Source organism: Neopsephotus bourkii, unplaced genomic scaffold (assembly GCF_033783945.1).
Source record: "Neopsephotus bourkii isolate Nb327-2 ecotype Australia unplaced genomic scaffold, CSIRO-AGI_Nbou_v1 NB_1346, whole genome shotgun sequence".
Classification (NCBI taxonomy): Eukaryota; Metazoa; Chordata; class Aves; order Psittaciformes; family Psittacidae; genus Neopsephotus; species Neopsephotus bourkii.
The window spans coordinates 265,104-283,442 of NW_026901826.1; the positions used below are offsets into that span (position 1 = coordinate 265,104).

Sequence of the window (18,339 nt, forward strand, 5' to 3'; positions counted from 1 at the left end):
CCGAGGGGGCGTGGCCACATCCAGCGATTGGGGGCGCGGTTTGCGTCAGGAGGCGTGGCCTATGGCGGAAGTGAGGGGGCGTGGCGCGGCGCCGTGATGGTGGGTGGGCGGTGCGGCCCGGTTGCGGCCCCGCTCCCGGTCCCGGTGCCGGCCCTGGCCATGCGGCGGCCGTAGCCATGCACCGCGCCGAGCTGCGCGACGGGGACGCGGCGGCGGCCGCCGCGGCCTCCTACCGGGTGCTGAGCCGCCTCCTGGGCTATGTGGCCGGGCCGGAGGCGGGCGCGGCGGGCGGCGCCGTTACCGGCGCGGCGGGCGCGGGGCCGCTGGGCCTCGGCGGCGGGCGGTTACCGGGCGGTGCGGCGCTGCGGAGCTCCCGGCCGCCGCCGCAGCTGATGGTGTTCCGCAACGCGGCCGACGGGCGGCCGGGAGAGGAGGGCGGCCCCGCAGCGGGCGGCGGGGGCCCGGTGGGAGGCGGCGGGGAACTGCTCTGCCCGCGGCACCGCTGCGCCCTGGAGCCCAAGGCGGTGAGCGGCTGGGGAGCCGCGCCGGCGGGCGGGCTGGAGCTGCAGCTGGCGGCGCTGGGGCTGCGGCCGCCCGGGCTGGGCACGAAGGGACCCGCGGGGTGCCCCTGCCTCGGGCCGCCGCCGCCGGCCGGGCCCGCCGCCGAGGAGACGAGCGACGCGCTTCTAGTGCTGGAGGCGCTGGAGCCCGACGAGGCCGGGAGCTGCTCCGAGGAGGAGCCGGGGTCCCCGGGCTGCGCAGCCGCCGGAGCTACCGGTAGAGGAGGCCCCGGCCCAGCGCCGCCGCCCGCGGCTCCCGGGGGAGCCGGCCCCGGCGGCAGGAAGGGCTCGCTCAAGATCCGCCTCAGCCGCCTCTTCCGCACCAAGAGCTGCAGCGGCGGCTCAGCCACCGGGGACGCCGCCACCGCCGCCAGCACCGAGGCCCGGCGCGCCGGGGAGCTGCCCGCTTCGGCCGGCAGCCTGACCGATGTGTGCGGGGCCCGCGGCCGAGAGCAGGAGGCGGGCAGGTACGGGGGGTACCGGCAGCGGAGAGGACATCCCTCCTCCGGCCTTGGAGGAGCGGTTCGGGGGGGGGATAGGATGGGGGTTGTGGGGACAGGGATGGTTTTGGGGTGATGTGAAGGGGGATACGGGGAGCAGAGGTGGTTTTGGGGTGATGTGAAGGGGGATATGGGGAGCAGAGGTGGTTTTGGGGTGATGTGAAGGGGGATATGGGGAGCAGAGGTGGTTTTGGGGTGATGTGAAGGGGGATACGGGGAGCAGAGGTGGTTTTGGGGTGATGTGAAGTGGGATATGGGGAGTAGAGGTGGTTTTGGGGTGATGTGAAGGGGGATATGGGGAGCAGAGGTGGTTTTGGGGTGATGTGAAGGGGGATACGGGGAGCAGAGGTGGTTTTGGGGTGATGCGAAGTGGGATACCGGGAGCAGAGGTGGTTTTGGAGTGATGTGAAAAGGGATACGGGGAGCAGAGGTGGTTTTGGGGTGATGTGAAGTGGGATACGGGGAGCAGAGGTGGTTTGGGGGTGATGCGAAGGGGGATACGGGGAACAGAGGTGGTTTTGTGGTGATGTGAAGGGGGATACGGGGAGTAGAGGTGGTTTTGGGGTGATGTGAAGTGGGGTACGGGGAGCAGAGGTGGTTTTGGGGTGATGTGAAGGAGGATACGGGGAGCAGAGGTGGTTTTGGGGTGATGTGAAGGAGGATACGGGGAGCAGAGGTGGTTTTGGGGTGATGCGAAGTGGGATATGGGGAGCAGAGGTGGTTTTGGGGTGGTCTAAAGGGGCATATGGAGAGTAGGGTTGGTTTTGGGGTGGTGGGGACTGTGGGGAGCAGTTGCCTGCATTGATGACAACCTGGAAAGCCTGGGTTTGATGAGCCAGCAGCACAGGGCACGCATCAATGTGGCCCCACAGTGCAGGGATATACGGGGTACCAGGGCTGTGATGCCTTGATGGAAGTGGAGGATGAGCAGGTACCACCCTGCACATGGGCATCATGGTTGTGTATAGGTTCTGAGCTGGGTTCAGGCCTCTTCTAAGCTGAGGCCTCATCCGGAGCCCAGGAGAGGCAGGTGAGGAGAAACTGGGTGCTCTGGGCCTTGCATCCTTAAAGGGGATGGTGGAAGAACATCCAGGAGCTGGACCAGCGGAGGGTGACTCCAAGGAGCTGCTGGAGCCCTGGGGTGGGTTAGGGTTAGGGTTAGGGCTGAGCAAGGAAATGCAGCGTTCTGGGCATGGCCTCTGGTGGCTCTGTGCTGAGACCCAAGGGGATGGTGTTTCCTCTTGCAGAATGATGTCCTAAGGCTCTCCAGTGTCACCACTGGGCTCTGGCCTTGGTGGTGGTGATGGTGGTGATGCTCTGTAGGAGGATGTAGCTGGAGGAAGCATTGGCAACCAGAGGTTGACTGAGTTATGTGTTAGGCTGAAGGGATATAACCTGGGACCTGTTGATGTGGGACCGAGGGCTGCAGCAGAAGACACGAGCTGCTTGATGCTTGAGGGTAAAGGGGCTGATGCCTTTGGTGGCCTCCTATGCTCCAGAAACCACCTTCTATAGCATTTCCAGCAGCAGAACTGAGATCCCTCATGGAGGAGGCAGGGAGAAGCCTGCCCAAGGGCTGTGCAGCCAGCCTGGGAGCAGCATCCAGTAACTAAATGGACTTTGGGTATTGCAGCACAGCCCTTTACCTGTGGGGTTAAATAACCCTGTGTAAGGCTTTTGGGCTGTGTGGCCTCCTCAGTGAGGTGAAGAGCAGGGAGCTCTCCAGGCTTGCTCTGAAGATGCTGACCTTGGCTCAGGTGTGGTACTGGGGCACTTGCACAGCCCAAAGGGCAACAGAGGCCAAAGTTGCCTCTATTCTGAAGCAGAGGATGGGTTCTGAGATGGGGCAGCCTCAGCTCCCATCCTCGCAGCTGCTGGGAGTGTGTTTGAGCCCTGCCAAGCTCCTGTACCCTCGAGGAGCTTGTGTGTAGGGTGGTGAAGCAGCTTTGTACAACAGCTCCATTCCCCACAGATGACTGAATGGGCCTCAAATGATGACATTAATGACATAATGTTCTGCTAATGGGTTTGTGGTTTATGCCATCCTGGTGCTTGAGAAGAGCAGGAAGGAGTCCCCTGCACTGGCATTAGGCAGTTGTGTCTTAAGCAGGTCAGGAGCAGAGAAGCACCGTTATCACTGCCTGGGTCTTGCCTCTGCTTCAATGGTCACTTCAGTTCCAGCATCATGCAGCTCCCCTGCATTAAGTAGGTGATGTTTGAGCAGAGCTTGCTTCAAGGTGCCTGATGCAGCAACTCGTGTGGTTCAGGGACTGTTTGCTGCTGCCACCTCCACTGTCCCCTCCTATTCACGAGGCCTGGGTTATCTGAGTGATGCTTTTTGCTCCCGTCCTTTTGGGCTGTGGGATGGGTGTGATTGGAGCTGGCATCTCCTCTGTTGGGAGGCTGTGCAGGGATGGGATGGTCCCTGCTGCTCCTGGAGGTCTCATCAATGAGGAGGAGTGGTTTGGGGTGCTGGGGATGCTCATCCTTGCCTAAGCGAGTTAGGTTTAGGTAAGCCAAGCTTGCTGGGAAGGGAATGTTTGACTTCAGCACATGGTGCTTTCCTTTTCCTCTCTTCTGCTATGGCCTTTACTGGGCTTAACCCACCCCAGTGAATACTGTCTGCTGGCTTACACCAGCTCCATCAGCAACACGACCTCTCCTTGGTTCTACTCAGAGCTGGAGTTTATGGCCCCTGTTAATATAGGATGGATCTGGTGTTCCTATGAGCTGCTGCTGAGGTGGGCTCAGAGCAGCTTTTGGGTTAATTCATGCCTCTGCTTGCTATGGGGCTCGTGTTGCTGACTTGGAAGGCTCTTTGATGAAGGGTGCTCCCTTGGACTGTGATGGGTGTTATCTGTCCTGGCTCCTTTCTCCTTTAGACATCCATCTGAAGCAGAATTCCTGGTATTTGGAGTCACTGCTCAAGCTTCCCATCCAGGTAGTTGGAGGGGAAGGGAATGGATTTAGGCACCAATCTGTGGATGGATGGATGGATGCAGGTAAACCTAAGCTGCAGCCAGCATCTGCTGCACATCACTGGCCACTTGGTACCAGGTCCTGGTTGGTCGCTGCATTGGTGATCTTGGTTCTTCACATGTCTCCATGTATAAAACAGCACATGGCCAGCTTGGATGACTGGGTGAGACTGGTCTTGGTGTTAACAGGGTCTTGGGATGAGCGACAAGCACCATTTCAGCATCATTTGGATGCTGCAGAGCTTGAGGGCAGGAGGAGGGTGTATGGCAGCCGGTTGGTTTTGAGTTGGGAAGTGGAGGATCTGGTTCAGGGGCATCATTTCTTGCTCTCACCCTGCTTGCTTGAAACGAGGCATCTCAGGAAGTGATGGTTGTAAAACATTGGCATAAAATGGAGCTGTTTTGGTAACATTAAAATGCCAGCAATGCTCCTTTCTGTCTGGCTTAGTGGGAGGGAGCAGAGCTGTTACTATCTTATAAGCTTCATTGATATTAGTCCAGAAGTGTAGTTTTGTGGCTGATAAGCAGGGAATCATCTTCCTTGCAGAGGGAAAACCATCCAACCCTCGAATAGGTGTGAGAGGGTTAAATTGGAAACCCTTCCAAACCTTGGAATGGGGTTGGTGTATCAGGATGAGTGTTTGGAGTGGGTTTATTTGCAAGCTTATAGCTGTGAATTAATGTTTAATCCTATGACCCCCAGTGATGTGTCTGGACACCACTTGGGCAGCTCTGTGAGAAGGTGAGGACTCCCCCATCTGCTCCACGTGGGAATATGAGCCTGGAACTCAGGTTTCTTCTCCCTATGGGATGGCTGAGTTGCATCTGCATCTCAGAGCTGGGGCCTGAGGCACAAGTTTAAGGGTCAGGGTCAGTCTCTTACTGGGAGGAGGTTGGAGAGTGAAGATGATGCCCAAGAAGAACAGTGTCAGCCCTTTGCTTGCAGTGGAATTGGTGTGCTGTGGGTTGTGAGGAGAGCTGCTCTCTGAGCTCCTGCAGGTCTCGGTGCCATCACTTGCCTGCATGCAATGGGACCGGTTCCTCTGGTCAGCACAGTGGTGTCGCAGTATTGAATTGGGAGTAGCCTTGTCTGACCCACTACAGACCTGGTGCAGGCTGCCCATGCTGGGATGGGCCTTGCAGGATGCTGGAAGACCTTTGTCAAAGCTGGTGCTGATCTTTGTTCTTGTGCTCCCCTCTTTGGTGGGACTGAGGGTCTGGGACCAGGGATGTGTTTCCCTATTGGATTCGAGTCCTGGCTTCAGTTTACCAGCAGTTTCTGTGCCTACATCTGGATAAAGCCCTTTAGCACTGCAATAGCAAGGAGGGGTTTTGCATTGGGAGAGCACGGTGCTGGCTGCAGCCTTGTTATAACCCCACTGGTTTGGAAAGCATGGGAAGTGCTGGCTCCTCATCAGAGGCCCATCTTTAGCTGCTTCCATCCATCTCCGGGTTTAACTCACCTGCCCTTCACCTGCATTTTGGAGCCCTTTGGGGAGATGGTGTCCTCCAAACACAGCACGAGGGCTCCACGCTCAACCCCTCGTTGCCCAGGGACCAAACCTGTTTGTCAAAGGCATTTGGCAACGGCTGCTGCAGAGCAATAGGGAGAGGGTGGTTGTGAAACAGCTTCTGGGCTCTGGTTACCACACTTGCTTGGGGTTCTTCTTCCTAAAGGCTTTATTAATTCCCTGCTTGTGGATTTGCTTCGGAGCAGGACGCAGACCTGGCTTTACTGGTTCACTGCCCTACTTAGGCCAAGGCACTGCTCTAGGAGTCCAGTAAACACGAAGCAATGAGATGTCTTGAGCTCCTGGAGCAAGGAATGGGGAAGGTTCTCCTGCTGGGAGGAGGTCAAATGGGGTTTCCTTGTGGTGGGATGCACCAGGTCGCCTCCTCTCCACTAACATTTTCCTTATTTCCAATAGGAAACACAGACTGACAAGAACTCAAAGTGCCTTTTCCCCGGTTGTGTTCAGCCCCCTCTTCACAGGTAAGGGTTTGGAAGGTTTACAGCACATTTGGCTGGGAAAAGAGCAGTTTGTGTTTAAGGATATTTTGAGTTGGAAGAGACCTTAAAGCTCCTCCAGGTCCAACCCGTTGCTATGGGCAGGGACCCCTTCCACTGGAGCAGCTTGCTCCAAGCCCCTGTGTCCAACCTGGCCTTGAGCACTGCCAGGGATGGGGCAGCCACAGCTTCTCTGGGCACCCTGTGCCAGCGCCTCAGCACCCTCACAGGGAAGAGCTTCTGCCTAAGAGCTCAGCTCAGTCTCCCCTCTGGCACATTCAAGCCATTCCCCTTGTTCTGTCCCTACAGGCCCTTGTAAGAAGTCCCTCTCCATGGTTGCACATCAGCATTTTGCAATTCCTCCTGTTGAAACACAAGTTGGAGGTGAAGGTCCTGGTCCTTCTGTGCACAGGGCTCTGCAGCCAAGAGGTTGGGAAAATCCTTTATAGAGCATTTGCCTTGAGAAGGGCTAAGACCAAGCCCTGCTTCCCACCTGGACCATACAGCACCGTTGGTGACTGCAGTGGGAATTGAAACCTCATTTGTGGAACATGGTTTCCCCTTGTCCTGCTGGTTTCTGACCTTCCCTTTTCTGCTGGGGGGGTTGAAGCTGGTTTATAAATGGTGTGAAGGGAAGTCTATAGGACTGCAAAGCTGGAAGCTATAGGACTGCAAAGCTCCCAGTCATGGTCATGTGCTTCTTGTGGTCTGGGTTTGTCATCAGAACGGTCCCAGCCACAGGGCTTGGGGCTTCCTTGCGTGACTCCTGTCTCAAGGCTTGCCTGAGCAGGAATCTAAGGGCACAAGTGAGTATTTATCAGCTGGGGGGGGTGTTTTATATGGCCTGTTATGGAGGGCAGATTCAAATAGATTCATATTGAGGGTCTTAGTGCAGAGCAGAGGAATGAAGATGGGATTGTGCAGCCGTAGCTGCCTTAAAGCTGGTGGGTAGAGCTGAATGCCTCTTGCTATTGGTGTAGGTGATGGAGAGTGGGGGGTGTTTTGTGCCCCTGAGCAGGGCAAAGCCTCTTTGGAGAGCAGTGGTGAGCTCTTGTCTTACTCTGAACTGGTTTAAATGTCAGAGAAGTTCCCTTCAAGGCAGAGCATTCACTTTGACTTGCCTGAAACTAGGAACTGGAAGCTTCTGATCCGTTCCTGATGCTTCCTGTAGCTCCTTCAGCTCCTGCAGAAGGAGAATCACTGGGGGATGATTCAGCTATGCTGGTGCTGGTTCTCTTCATTCTCACATCCTTTCAGCCTGTGTCCTGAGCATGGAGCAGCACGTTGAGGACTTGTTCCTCATGTGATGGGGCTCAGTTCCTCAGCATCACCTTGCAAATCAGGGCTGGTGCAGGCAAAAGCTGCTTCTGCTGCTTCGTTGCCTGTTGCTGGGGGAAGCTGTGAGTATAAATGCAATAGTGACAGTGCCCTTGGAGGGGTTTTTTCCTGTGCAGAAAACCATGGCATCATCCCCAGAGCGAGTGTGTGGCTTTGGGTTAGTGTTGAGCACTGCTTGGTTTCTTTCATGGCTCTTGCATCATGGGTTTTCTGAGGCTGAATTCAGATGTCTGGCCCAGCTTGCATGAGTTCCTTAGGGATTTGCTTCCAGGTTAGTCTGTGGGGTGAGGAAAGGCCTTTGGGAAGGCTCTCCTTGAGCACCCCTTGGAAGCATAAACCCATCACAGCCTGCCACAACCCTGCCTTGGGAAGGGTTGGAAGCTAACTTGCTGTCCCCCCCCATACCTTAGCATGGTTGGCTTTTGGTTTTGTTTGTCCAAGGTGGATGCAGGCAGGGCACTTTATTGTTAAGGTGTGGAAATGAAGGAGGGACTGTGTGCATGTGTGTGTGCTCACACCCTTACCCCCCCCAGGGAGAAGGTACCTTGGATAATACCCACCCTAAATACTCCTCCTGCCATTGCTTATTAATAGACAGGAGTCTTAAAAGCAGAAGGAAGCTGAGTCAATCTTGTCCTCTCTAATGCATGGTGAATACACTGTCAGATGGGTGATGCTGTGCACGGTTATCTGGAGCAGGAGAGGAGCTCCCTGCCCACAGGAATTGAAATCTAAGGCAGCCAGATCTTGTTGTCCTTGAGACCATGGTTCGGGTCTTTGGGGTGATGGGGTTCCAGTGCTGGTGTTCATCAGAGCCTGGTTAAACTCAATTTTAAGCCTTGGCTATGGTAGCACCCCTTAGGATCTCTCTTTGGGATTGAGTGTTTTCCTTTTGCCTCTGTATCAGTCCAATACTGAGGCTGATGCTTTGACCTGGATTTGCTGCCTTCCTTTCTCTCCCATGATTTTAGACTCATTTTAAGCTTTTCTGGGTTGAAGTTAGACATCTTAATTTGTGTGGTTATTTTCCCCCAGCAGTATCCCGGGTCTGGAGCCTTTTTAGTGCTCAGCAAATTCCAGTTATTTAATGTTAAAGCCTGTCCAGTTCCCTCTTATTAATTTGAAGAGCTGGTACCCTCCTGGCCTTTGGCATAGAAGTGCAGCACTGATGAGCTCTGCTTGCTGTGAGCTTGCTGCTGCAAAGGTCTCAGTGCCTTCCTCATCCCAGCATCCCGGTGTTGGACTCCAGTGGGATTCAGTACTGGTGTCATTCTCTGCCTGACCTTAGCTAATCCATGTCTCCAAAGGGAAGCAGCTAATGTGTTCCAAACCCTGTGAGGTTCCTGTCCCTTTCCCCCTCCCCATGCCCTGCTGTGGTACTGACGGTCTTGCTCCCCTAACCCTCAGGTGAAACGGTGTCACTGGTGGATGTGGACATCTCGCAGCGAGGACTGACCTCCCCTCACCCTCCGACTCCACCACCTCCACCACGACGAAGCCTCAGCCTGCTAGGTACTGTCTCGGAGAGCATCCTTGCCTTGTGTCCCTATGGGAGCATAGGAACATCCCTTGTAGTGAGGGAAGTGGGGAGCATTGAGCATCCCTGGCACTGGGCTCTCTGCCTGCTCACCCTTCCCTAGCAGGGGATTGCTTTTGCTGTTCATTGGCAGCCTCAGTGTTTGTCCTGGATCAGCCAGGAGGGGAGGGTGATGGGGCAGCAGTGTGAGGTGGGCAGGTAATGCATTGGTTTTATAGCATTTCTGCTGCTTTTGGGAACTGCTCCCCTTCCTACCCATCACCTAGCAAGGCTGGTTCCTTTCTGTGCTCTGTAGTCAGTGGAAGCTGCATGGGAGCTCAGCAGGAGCCAGGCTCAGCTGCTCTTCATCCTCCTCTGGAGCAGACTCCTCTGAGAAGAAGCTAAGGATGGGTCAAGTCAGCCTTAGCAAGCAGCACCTTAAACTGCACAATCCCATGTGCTGGGTCTGTGAAACCTCCTTTAAATGCCTGTGTTATGCATGTGAGGAGCTGGAAACCAGACTCCTCCACTCTTGGGGAGTGTGTGAGGCTCCGAGCTGGTGTGAAGCAGCAGCAAGAGGAGGATGCTGAGCTCCATCTTGGCTGCCCCAAGCATCACCAAGGGCTGGTTTGCTCGGGTGTGTGTCAGGCAGTGCAGAGCTCACTTGCTTTCCTGTTTTCTGAATCTCTCTTGCCTCTGTTCTCTCCTAGATGATATCAGTGGGACGCTGCCTACATCTGTCCTAGTGGGTCCAATGGGCTCATCCCTGCAGTCTTTCCCTCTGCCTCCGCCTCCTCCACCCCATGCCCCAGGTCAGCTTAGCTTTAGCAGCAAGGCTCTGGCTTTCCCTTGAGGGAGCTGGAACCTTCTGGGGGTTTGCTTGGTGAATTCTAAGGTTGCACTTTGGGCTTTAACAGCAGCAGTGCTGCCTGCAGTGCTTGCTAGGGGCCATGCAGTCCTGCGCTGCTGAGTGCTCAGGCACTCTTGTGTCAAGGCTCCAGTTTCCATGTGGCTCCTGTTGCTCACAGGGCTTTTGCTGACGCTCATCCCTGCACCAGCTTTATCCTCAGTTCAGCATCTCCCGTTTGCTCTGTTTCCTCTTGGGTTCAGCCCACCCCAGTTTGTGCTGTGTCAGGGAACATGGGAATGAATGGCAGGGATGGGAGAGAGCTGGTTTGGTGCAGGAGCCCCAGCTCTGCCAGCCAGCCTGGTGTGCATCCAACCAAACAGCACACTGGGATCCTTCCTGTGCATTTACCCTCCTGCTTCCAGTTTCCTTCAGCACCCACAGAGCTTTAACTGCCCCTCTTTCAGGCTGTGCTTGTTCTTTCCAATGGGTGCTGCTGGGCACTTCCCTGGCCTTCCATCGAGCTAGCAGAAGGAAATAGCAGTGAAGGCACTGAGTTAGTCACCTTGGAGGAGCAGGTAGTGACTCCCCTGGGTCCTGCACAAGGACATTGCCCTCCTATGGGTCAGCCCAGCTTCCTCCTCCCCACTGCAGCTCCTGCATCTGGACCTCCAGAGCCATGCGAGGGGAACGGGGCAACTCATCCTTATGCTGAGCTCCCTAAGGGCTGACCAAGGCCTGGGCTGTGTCTCCCTCTGCAGATGCCTTCCCACGGATTGTCCCTCTGAGGCCGATGGAGGCGATGCCCGGCCAGCCCACCCAGCACCTCCAGTGCCCCCTGTACCGCCCCGACTCCAGCAGCTTCGCAGCCAGCTTGCGGGAGCTGGAGAAGGTAATGGGGATGTGGGTTGGTGGCAGCAGCCCCAAGGGAAAGGCTCTGGGTCTAAGCTCTGCTTTTGGTCCTCAACATCCCCTTTACGGACTTCATGGAGTGGTTTGGGTTGGAAAGGGCCTCAAGATCATGTTGTTCCAGCCCCCTGCCATGGGCAGGGATGCCTCACACTAGAGGCACATAGACTTGGGAGCACAAGATTAGGATAGGACTGGAAAAAGCCTCCTGCCTTTCTCCCAGTGAGGTCTTTGAGTCATTGTGTGGAATGAAATGCTTTCATCTCATCTGTTCTTTGAGTGCTTTTAGGTGGTAAGGGATGTGGTGGTGCACTCTCATCCAGGAGTAAGTCCCAGCCATTCCTACTCCTGGTTGGACACAACAGGGCACTTCCAGTTTATCACTTAAAAAGAATTAACAATGAGAGCAAATCCTATTGTGTTTGGTTGCTGATGTTCTGCCGTCTCTCTTCCTAGTGTGGCTGGTACTGGGGACCGATGAACTGGGAGGATGCAGAGATGAAGCTGAAGGGGAAACCAGATGGGTCCTTTCTGGTGCGAGACAGTTCTGACCCTCGTTACATCCTGAGCCTCAGCTTTCGGTCGCAGGGCATCACCCATCACACCAGGATGGAGCACTATAGAGGTAAGAGCCATATATAGGTGGTTCTGGGGATGTTGCTGACCACAGAGGCCTGTGGCTGGGGACCAGTCTGATCTCAAGGTCCCAAAGCAGTGCTCTGGGCACAGAGCTGGTGAAAGAAGGGCAGCAGCATCAATGTGTCCTCACTCTTGTGCTGAGGTTCTGCAAGAGGCCTTAGAAGCTGGGTTTGACTTTACTTCTTGGGCTTCAAGAAGAGACTCTCCTTAAAACTGGGGAGCACCAGATTTCCCTCAGGCTTTGCTTTGGAAAACTTGGCCTGAAGAAAATGATGATGGCAGGATCCTTGGGACCCTGTGTCACTGAGATGTGATGTACAGCACAAGCCATCACCCATCAGCTTTTCTCCCTGTGACATGAGAAGCGATCTCAATGTGTCACAGCTCAGCGCTTTGCTTTGTTCTCCCCCTGTCTAGGGATGCTTAACAGTGGGATCAGCTGCAGTAGGTCCCATGCTGAGGCTTTAGCTCCATGTGTGGTTTCCTGTACTGACCCCTCGTGCACACTGTCCTCAGGCTGAGGAAAATGCCTAAGAGGCTCCATGGAGCTGCCCTGTGACCAGTGGGCAAGCTTTAATAACAGCTGCCTAGAGAGCCTTGTCATTAACTGTGCCTGCAAATGATGGGGTCAGAGGCTTCCCAGCCAACCTGCTGTGCAAAACAGTGGTTTGCAGCCCTTCAGAGCAAAGCTCAGTCCTTTTGTCCTTGTCCTTGCTCCAGGGATGCTGCTGTTCTCTCCCAGTTCTGCTAGCCAAACCTGGCAGCTCTTCTGCTCTTGAGCCCCTCTGATGGGGAGTATTCGTTGTAACCCCTCTAGAGCCCCTTCCCCTGTCCCTGGGGGAGAAGGAAGGATTTTCATCACCCTGTCTTTGTATAGAACCTACAAGACTCTCTTTCAGGTGGAGGGGATGTGAGGCTGCCTGTGCCATGGATTCTCCTCCATAACTGAGTTTTGGAACAAGCTTGTCTGGCTGCTTACATTGGGGTTGGGATATTTCCCTTCTCTGAGCATCCTATCCTTAGCCCAGCGTCCTTCCCTTTCCTCACTCTTCTCTTGCTGCATGGATGGAGCTTGGTGCTGCCACCTTCCCTTGAGCATCTCTCCCAGCCATGGCATTGCATCAAGGACTGCATTTCTTGGGTGTAGTGCTTGGATCTATGTGAGTCTTCCCCGCCACACACTCCAGGCCTGGCTGCCTTGTGCTGAATGTGCTGCAGAAAACTGCAGACTGGAGCACTTTGCTAAACCAGTGAAGATGACAAATGGTGAGGCTGGGGGAATGGTAAGAGAGCAATGCTTGACCTTCAGGTTTAAGTAGATGAGGAGAAGAAACCAGCATTTCTTTGTCTGTTTTTAGGCAGGCTGAGGATGCTGGTGCTTGGCCTTTGCAGTCACTGACCAAGGGCTCATACAGGTCCAGGATTCCCAAGAATTACCTGTGCTTGCTGATCCTGGATGTTTAGCACATGCTAACCCAGATCATTGCTCCCAAACTGGCCTGTGGCAAGGATGAGAGGTATCTCCTCCCAGTAAAGCCTTACTGGAGCAAGCTGTGGGCTGTCTATAGCCCTGTATTGCTGCTTGCTGGCCACCCTGCATAAAGCTGTGAGTGCTGGCCATCCAACAGAGCTGCTTCCCCTAGTGTTTCTGTAGCAGGTTGGTGCTGGGGGGGTGCTGCTGGCCTGGGTACCTCTGATTTGGCTGATGAAAGGGGATAAATGGCTGCGTTCTGGTGCAAGGAGGAGGTGTCTGCTTGCAGCACGAAGCCTGTGGCACTGGTGTGATGTGGGGCTTCAACTCACCCTATTTGGAGATCTGTCAGCAGGGAAGAGGGCCTGCTTGCCCCTGTGGTCCCTCTCCAGTTCCAGAGATGCTGCTCCAGCTCAATGCACCACGTTGGGTGGCAGCACAGGCAGGGCTGCATCCATGTGCCTCACCCCTGCTTCTAGCTCAACAGTCATTGGCATTAAGGGGTTTGGAACAGCCAGCAAGAACATAAAGCTGCTGAAATAAGTGATCCAACACCTGGCTCACTGCTTTTACATCCCTCTATGTGTGGGCTTAAGCACTCTGATGCGGTAGCTGTTGAGGGGATGCTGCAGAGGAGCAGGGACATCTCTTAATGCTCTGTTCAAATATGTTTTGGTAGGTTTAGACCCAGCAGTTGTTGCAGGCTGCTCACAAGTTCAGGCAAGCCTGACCTGAGGTCATCCTTGGGTTATAGTTGTCATATTGTGTCTTTCTGTGTATCCTCAGCTCTTGGAGAGTACTGGTTCCAGTGGAACAGCATCTTCACAAGCTGGTGCCACTGGTGCTTCCTCTTAGTGCCTTTTCTAGGTTAAGTTGTCAACCTGGGGCATTCACCTGGCCTTTGAGAGCATCACTCACGGCTAAATGGCTCCTCTTGCTACCAGTGCTCCTATAACACAAGGCCTTTTCTGTTCTGTTGGAAGGGACCTTCAGCCTCTGGTGCCATCCCAAGTTTGAAGACCGCTGCCAGTCCGTGGTGGAGTTCATAAAGAGAGCAATCATGCACTCCAAAAACGGGAAGTTCCTCTACTTCCTCCGATCCAGGGTTCCAGGTGAGTGTCCTGCTCTGCCTCTGGGGGAGGCTTCACTCTGTCATCAGCTGCTGGGCTGTCCTAGAGAGCCAGTTTAATGTGGCTTTGGTCTGCTGGGCTCAGTGCATCCTCTTCTGCACCCGTGCCCACTGACTTCAGAAGGATCCTGAGGAGCACATCCCTTGCATCACTGTGGTAAGGAGACCTCCTAAAGCTTTCTTTCCAGGAGTGTGGAAACGTAATACAAACTCCCACTATGACAAATGGAGCTGGAGGCTGGAATGCTGCTCCCTCAACAAGCAGCTATTTGGCTCCTAAAGCTCCTCTTTCTTCCCTCCCCCAGTCTCAGTGCTGCTGTTCTTAAGAACCACTCCATGCTTTGTAGTTCCCCAGGTCTCCCTTAGCTGAAACCCACCTGGGGCTGTCAGGAGGGAGAGACATTAAGCTGAGCTGTGGGAACGTTTCCAAGTGTGAGCTCAAAGTGAGCCTCCAGCTCACTTGATAGATGCTGTAGATTCAGAGTCCCTGGGGGGACCCTGATGCCAGAGCCCATCAACAGGCAGGTGCTTGCAGGCAGGGAGGGAGTGTTAGCGAAGCTTTGTTGGAGCATGTTTGATTGCATGCTGCTGGGATTGCAGAGTGCTTGTTTCCCCATCCATCAAGCTCTGGCTCCTTAAATGGGCTCGCATCTCCTGCCTGCTAAATCTGGGCAGGCAACTGGACCAGTATCCTCGGTGCTTTTTGTTTCGCTCGTTTGTCCTGGTGTACCAGCAAGCTGGCCAAAAAAATCCAGTGTGAAAGGAAGGGGAGAGCTTGCCAAGTGGGCAAATGTGCCCCTTAATTGTGAGGGAGCAGCAGTGGGGAACAGGATCTGGAGGGCGGGTGAGTGGGGATGCTGGGAACAAAAGGGAGCAGGAATGGGAACGCTGCCGTGGTGAGATGGGTGATGGCAGTGAAGCAGAGAGGGGAAGGACTGAGTGTGAGGATTCCTGCAGTCAGTTTGTTCCCTATCTCCATTGCCATCGTGCCTGCAGCCCCTGATGGTGATGGTGACCTCTCTGGCACTGCAGCATGGAGAGGATTCGGCCCAAAGAGTTTCTGGTCCGGAGGAGGGATGGGATGATCCTCTGCAGGGTTCCCAGCAGTGCTGGAATCACAGCCTGGATCTGTTCAGTGTTGCCCTCTGCTGCAGGCACTGCCAATAACTGGAGAGCTGATGCAGAACATGGCTGTGCTTTGGGAGGAGAGGGATGGGAAGCTGCTTTTGCAACGTATCCTCCCTTCAAACAATCCTTTCAGCTTCGAGATGCTTTCCCTTCCTCATCCTGACACCTCTCCCCTTTGAGAATAGGGCTTTGAAGGCTGAGGACTCCAGGTGAAAATACCTTAGAAAGCACTTGCTCTAGAAAATATCCTCAAGAAAAGAGCCCCACCAAGCAATGCTGAGGGGTCCCTTCTGCTTGGTCCCCCCCCATAGGCTGTGCTGGCTCCTGGTCCTGCACCTCTCCATCCAGGTGCAGCGTTTGAGTCGCTGCTCCTTGATCCTTGCAAAACGAGGTCTCACCCCGATGCCTGCTCTTTAATGGGGGAGCCCTGAGGATCTGTGTTCCCCAGTGTGCTCGTTAGTGCTGTTCTCCTGCCCAAACCTTAACTGCTGCTTGGAGGAAGGGGCAGTTTCCAGCTCGCATCTGGCTCCTGGTGCTCAGTGTGCGGAGCTCGTGCTGCGGCCCCGTAGCTGCTGGCTGAGCTCCCAGAGGCTAATTCCTTTCTATAGGAGAATAGGGAGTGTTGGGGGGGTTGGAGAATCCAGCCTTCAATTGATTGCTGTTCTTTGCCTTCTCAAAAGCTGGCTCACAGCTTCCTGAGCTGCCCGGAGCAGTTTTGAGCCCATCTTAGTGTGAAGAGCTTTCCCTTTTCTCCTTTCTCTCCATTGCCCTCAGAGACAAGCCAGCAGGAGGGGGGGGTTAGAGTGTAACTGGCTTTGAATCCTGCTGCAAAGACAGATAAAACCTTGTGCTGTGAATGAACCCAGCTCCCAAAGAGCCTTCCTGGTGCTCCTGCACCGACCTCTTTGGTTCTGAGGGCTCGATTGTTGCCTGGAACGCTGATGGAGGAGGTGGGGTGGAGGGAAAGCTGGATGCAAGTCGCTTCCAGCCCTGCGTGGGGAGCTGCCTTTGTGCCCAGCCTCGTGACCCCAAGAATGAGCAGCTTGAGCTGGCCAAATCCCCCAGCTTTTTAATGCTGCGCAAGAAGTGCCCAGAGGCTTGTGCAGAGCAAAGCCTACGTGCGGCTCATGCTGCCTGCCCTCTCCTTTGGCTTCCTCCTGCATCCCTTCCAAGCTCTGTTGCTTCTCAGTGTAAGCGATGCTCCATCTACGAGTCCATGGAGAGGGGTGGTTGGGAGCTTGTGGTACCCCAGGATCTGCTTTTCCACCCCATGACCTCAGAACTGTTGCTTGCATTGTGAGGAAGGCCGAACCCTGAAAGGTTTGGCTCCCCATTCCCAAGCAGCTCCAAAGCAGTGGGATGCTGGGATGATGGGCTATCAAACCCATCCTTACAGAGAGCTCCAGCTTTTCCTTGCTGCATCAGGAGTGGTTTCTTTCTAACCTAACACCTCCAACACTGCTTTCTTCCCAAGGTCTCCCTCCGACGCCTGTCCAGCTGCTGTATCCAGTCTCCAGGTTCAGCAATGTCAAATCCCTTCAGCACCTTTGCCGCTTTCGGATCAGGCAGTTGGTCCGAATAGACCACATCCCCGAGCTCCCTCTGCCCAAGTAAGTCTCTTTGGTTTCCTCCCTGACCCTCACCTTAAGAGCAAGAAGATGTCTATACCTGCAGCAAGGGCTATGGGAAGGAATAGTTGGCTTCTTCAGCCTTGGGATAACGTGATGAGCATCCTGAGGTGTGTAGGGATGCGTACAGGAATGGTGACCGGCTCAGGAGTGAGGTGCTACCTGCCTGTACCAAGGCTTTGGGGTACAGGCTCCTGTTCCTGCTGGATGTGGGTGGGCCTGGGGAGAGGTTCTGGTTATCCTGGTGCTGGTTGGTGTGGTGGTGGTGGTGCAGGGTTAAAGCTTCAGCCCCTTCCTTCCCCAGGCCCCTGATCTCCTACATCCGCAAGTTCTACTACTACGACCCGCAGGAGGAGGTGTATCTGTCACTGAAGGAAGCTCAGCTCATCTCCAAACAGAAGCAGGAGACTGAATCCTCCACGTAGCGAGGCTGCCTCACTCATCTCGTTGCTGTCACTGATGGTACGTGTGTGCTGCCGCTCCGAGGGGTCAAACACAGCTCATCCTATTCCCTTGGATTGCAATGAGAACACAAAACCCTCCCAGGGGAGCTGTGGCCATTCCCTGTTTGACCCCCTGGGGAGGGGACGAGGCTTCTGCTTCTTGTGCACGTTTGTGCCCATACAAGCCAGTGCTCACGCTTGTGCAAACCAGCTGGGGCAGATCCCACAGGCTGCTTGATCCCTTTCCCCTTTATTCTCCCCACTAGGAATTTGATTGTTGCCATCCTGTAGCCCAAGCCTGGCTGTGATGGAAGGAGGCACGCACAGGGAGCCTGCTTCTGCGGGGCTGCTTCTGCTCTCAAGCTCTTTTGTATAGAGAAGAGGGTTCAAGACTCCTAAGAAGCACAGCAGAAGGGGAACAAGAGCCTCAGCTCCTGCCTGAGGGAGAGGGGAGACAGCTGAGCCCAGCTCGTGGACTCCTTGCAGAACAAAGAATGTCCTGGCACTATGTACGACTTTGGGAAAGTTTTATTTTTTAATGTCTTTTTTTGGGGTTTGCTTTTATTTTCAGCATGAGAAATAACTGTCTGATGATCAGCTGAATTTTATTGTCCTCCCTTGGAAACTTCAAGGGTTGGGGAGAGATGGGGACTCTCTGGGAAGGTCATCTGCTCCAGGCATGATGGCAAGGCTGCTCTTTGGCCCTTCCTGATGGGGAGATGCAGGCAGAGAGTTGCTTGGAGGCATGCAGCTACGTGGAATAACCTCTGAACAGTGAGCAGCTGAGCTTTGCAACTGGGGTTTGCAGGATGGGCCCGTATGCTTTTAAGTTGGGCTCAAGGAAGGAAGAGCACGGGAGGCTGTTTGGATGTCATGGAGCCTTCTGCCAAAGGGAATAGCTGCTGCTGCACTGCCATCATGGGCATTGTTCCCTTAGCAAACACTGGAAGGCTTTGCTGAGCCTCTGAGAAGTGGAAGGAAGGTGGCAAAGCTGTGGCTGTTGCTGTGGTCCATGGACCAAAGGTACTTGCTGCATCACTCTCAGTCCTGCAGAGCCATGGGATGTGCACTTTCAGCCTTTCTCTGGCTGTCTCCAGAAGCTGTGAATGAAGTGGCTTTGTGCTGAGCTGTGAAGGAGCTCGACTGGGAGTTGCTGGGGCATTAAGAAGCATCTCTGGGTTCACTTGGATCCAGAAGCAGATGAGTGATGCGTCTCCTGGAGCAGCATCCGAGCTCTGAGCTTGC

The 18,339-nt window shown here is 54.8% G+C and overlaps 1 protein-coding gene across 3 annotated transcripts; it reads left to right on the top strand.

Annotated features, from left to right (window-relative positions):
* Nucleotides 1-119: 119 nt before the first annotated feature.
* SOCS7 (suppressor of cytokine signaling 7) lies at nucleotides 120-17,732 on the top strand. 3 transcript variants are annotated; one of them, XM_061366457.1, is made up of 10 exons: nucleotides 122-1,027; nucleotides 5,967-6,031; nucleotides 8,792-8,896; nucleotides 9,611-9,712; nucleotides 10,509-10,639; nucleotides 11,113-11,281; nucleotides 13,750-13,878; nucleotides 16,498-16,633; nucleotides 16,956-17,113; nucleotides 17,361-17,732. In XM_061366457.1, the coding sequence occupies exons 1-9, from the start codon at nucleotides 177-179 to the stop codon at nucleotides 17,074-17,076; spliced, it is 1,809 nt and encodes a 602-aa protein (XP_061222441.1). In that variant the 5' UTR covers nucleotides 122-176; the 3' UTR covers nucleotides 17,077-17,113; nucleotides 17,361-17,732. The 3 variants fall into 3 exon arrangements, with proteins under 3 accessions (XP_061222443.1, XP_061222442.1, XP_061222441.1); XM_061366458.1 differs by lacking the exon at nucleotides 9,611-9,712 and having other exon boundaries at nucleotides 121-1,027; XM_061366459.1 differs by lacking the exons at nucleotides 8,792-8,896; nucleotides 9,611-9,712 and having other exon boundaries at nucleotides 120-1,027.
* Nucleotides 17,733-18,339: the final 607 nt, after the last annotated feature.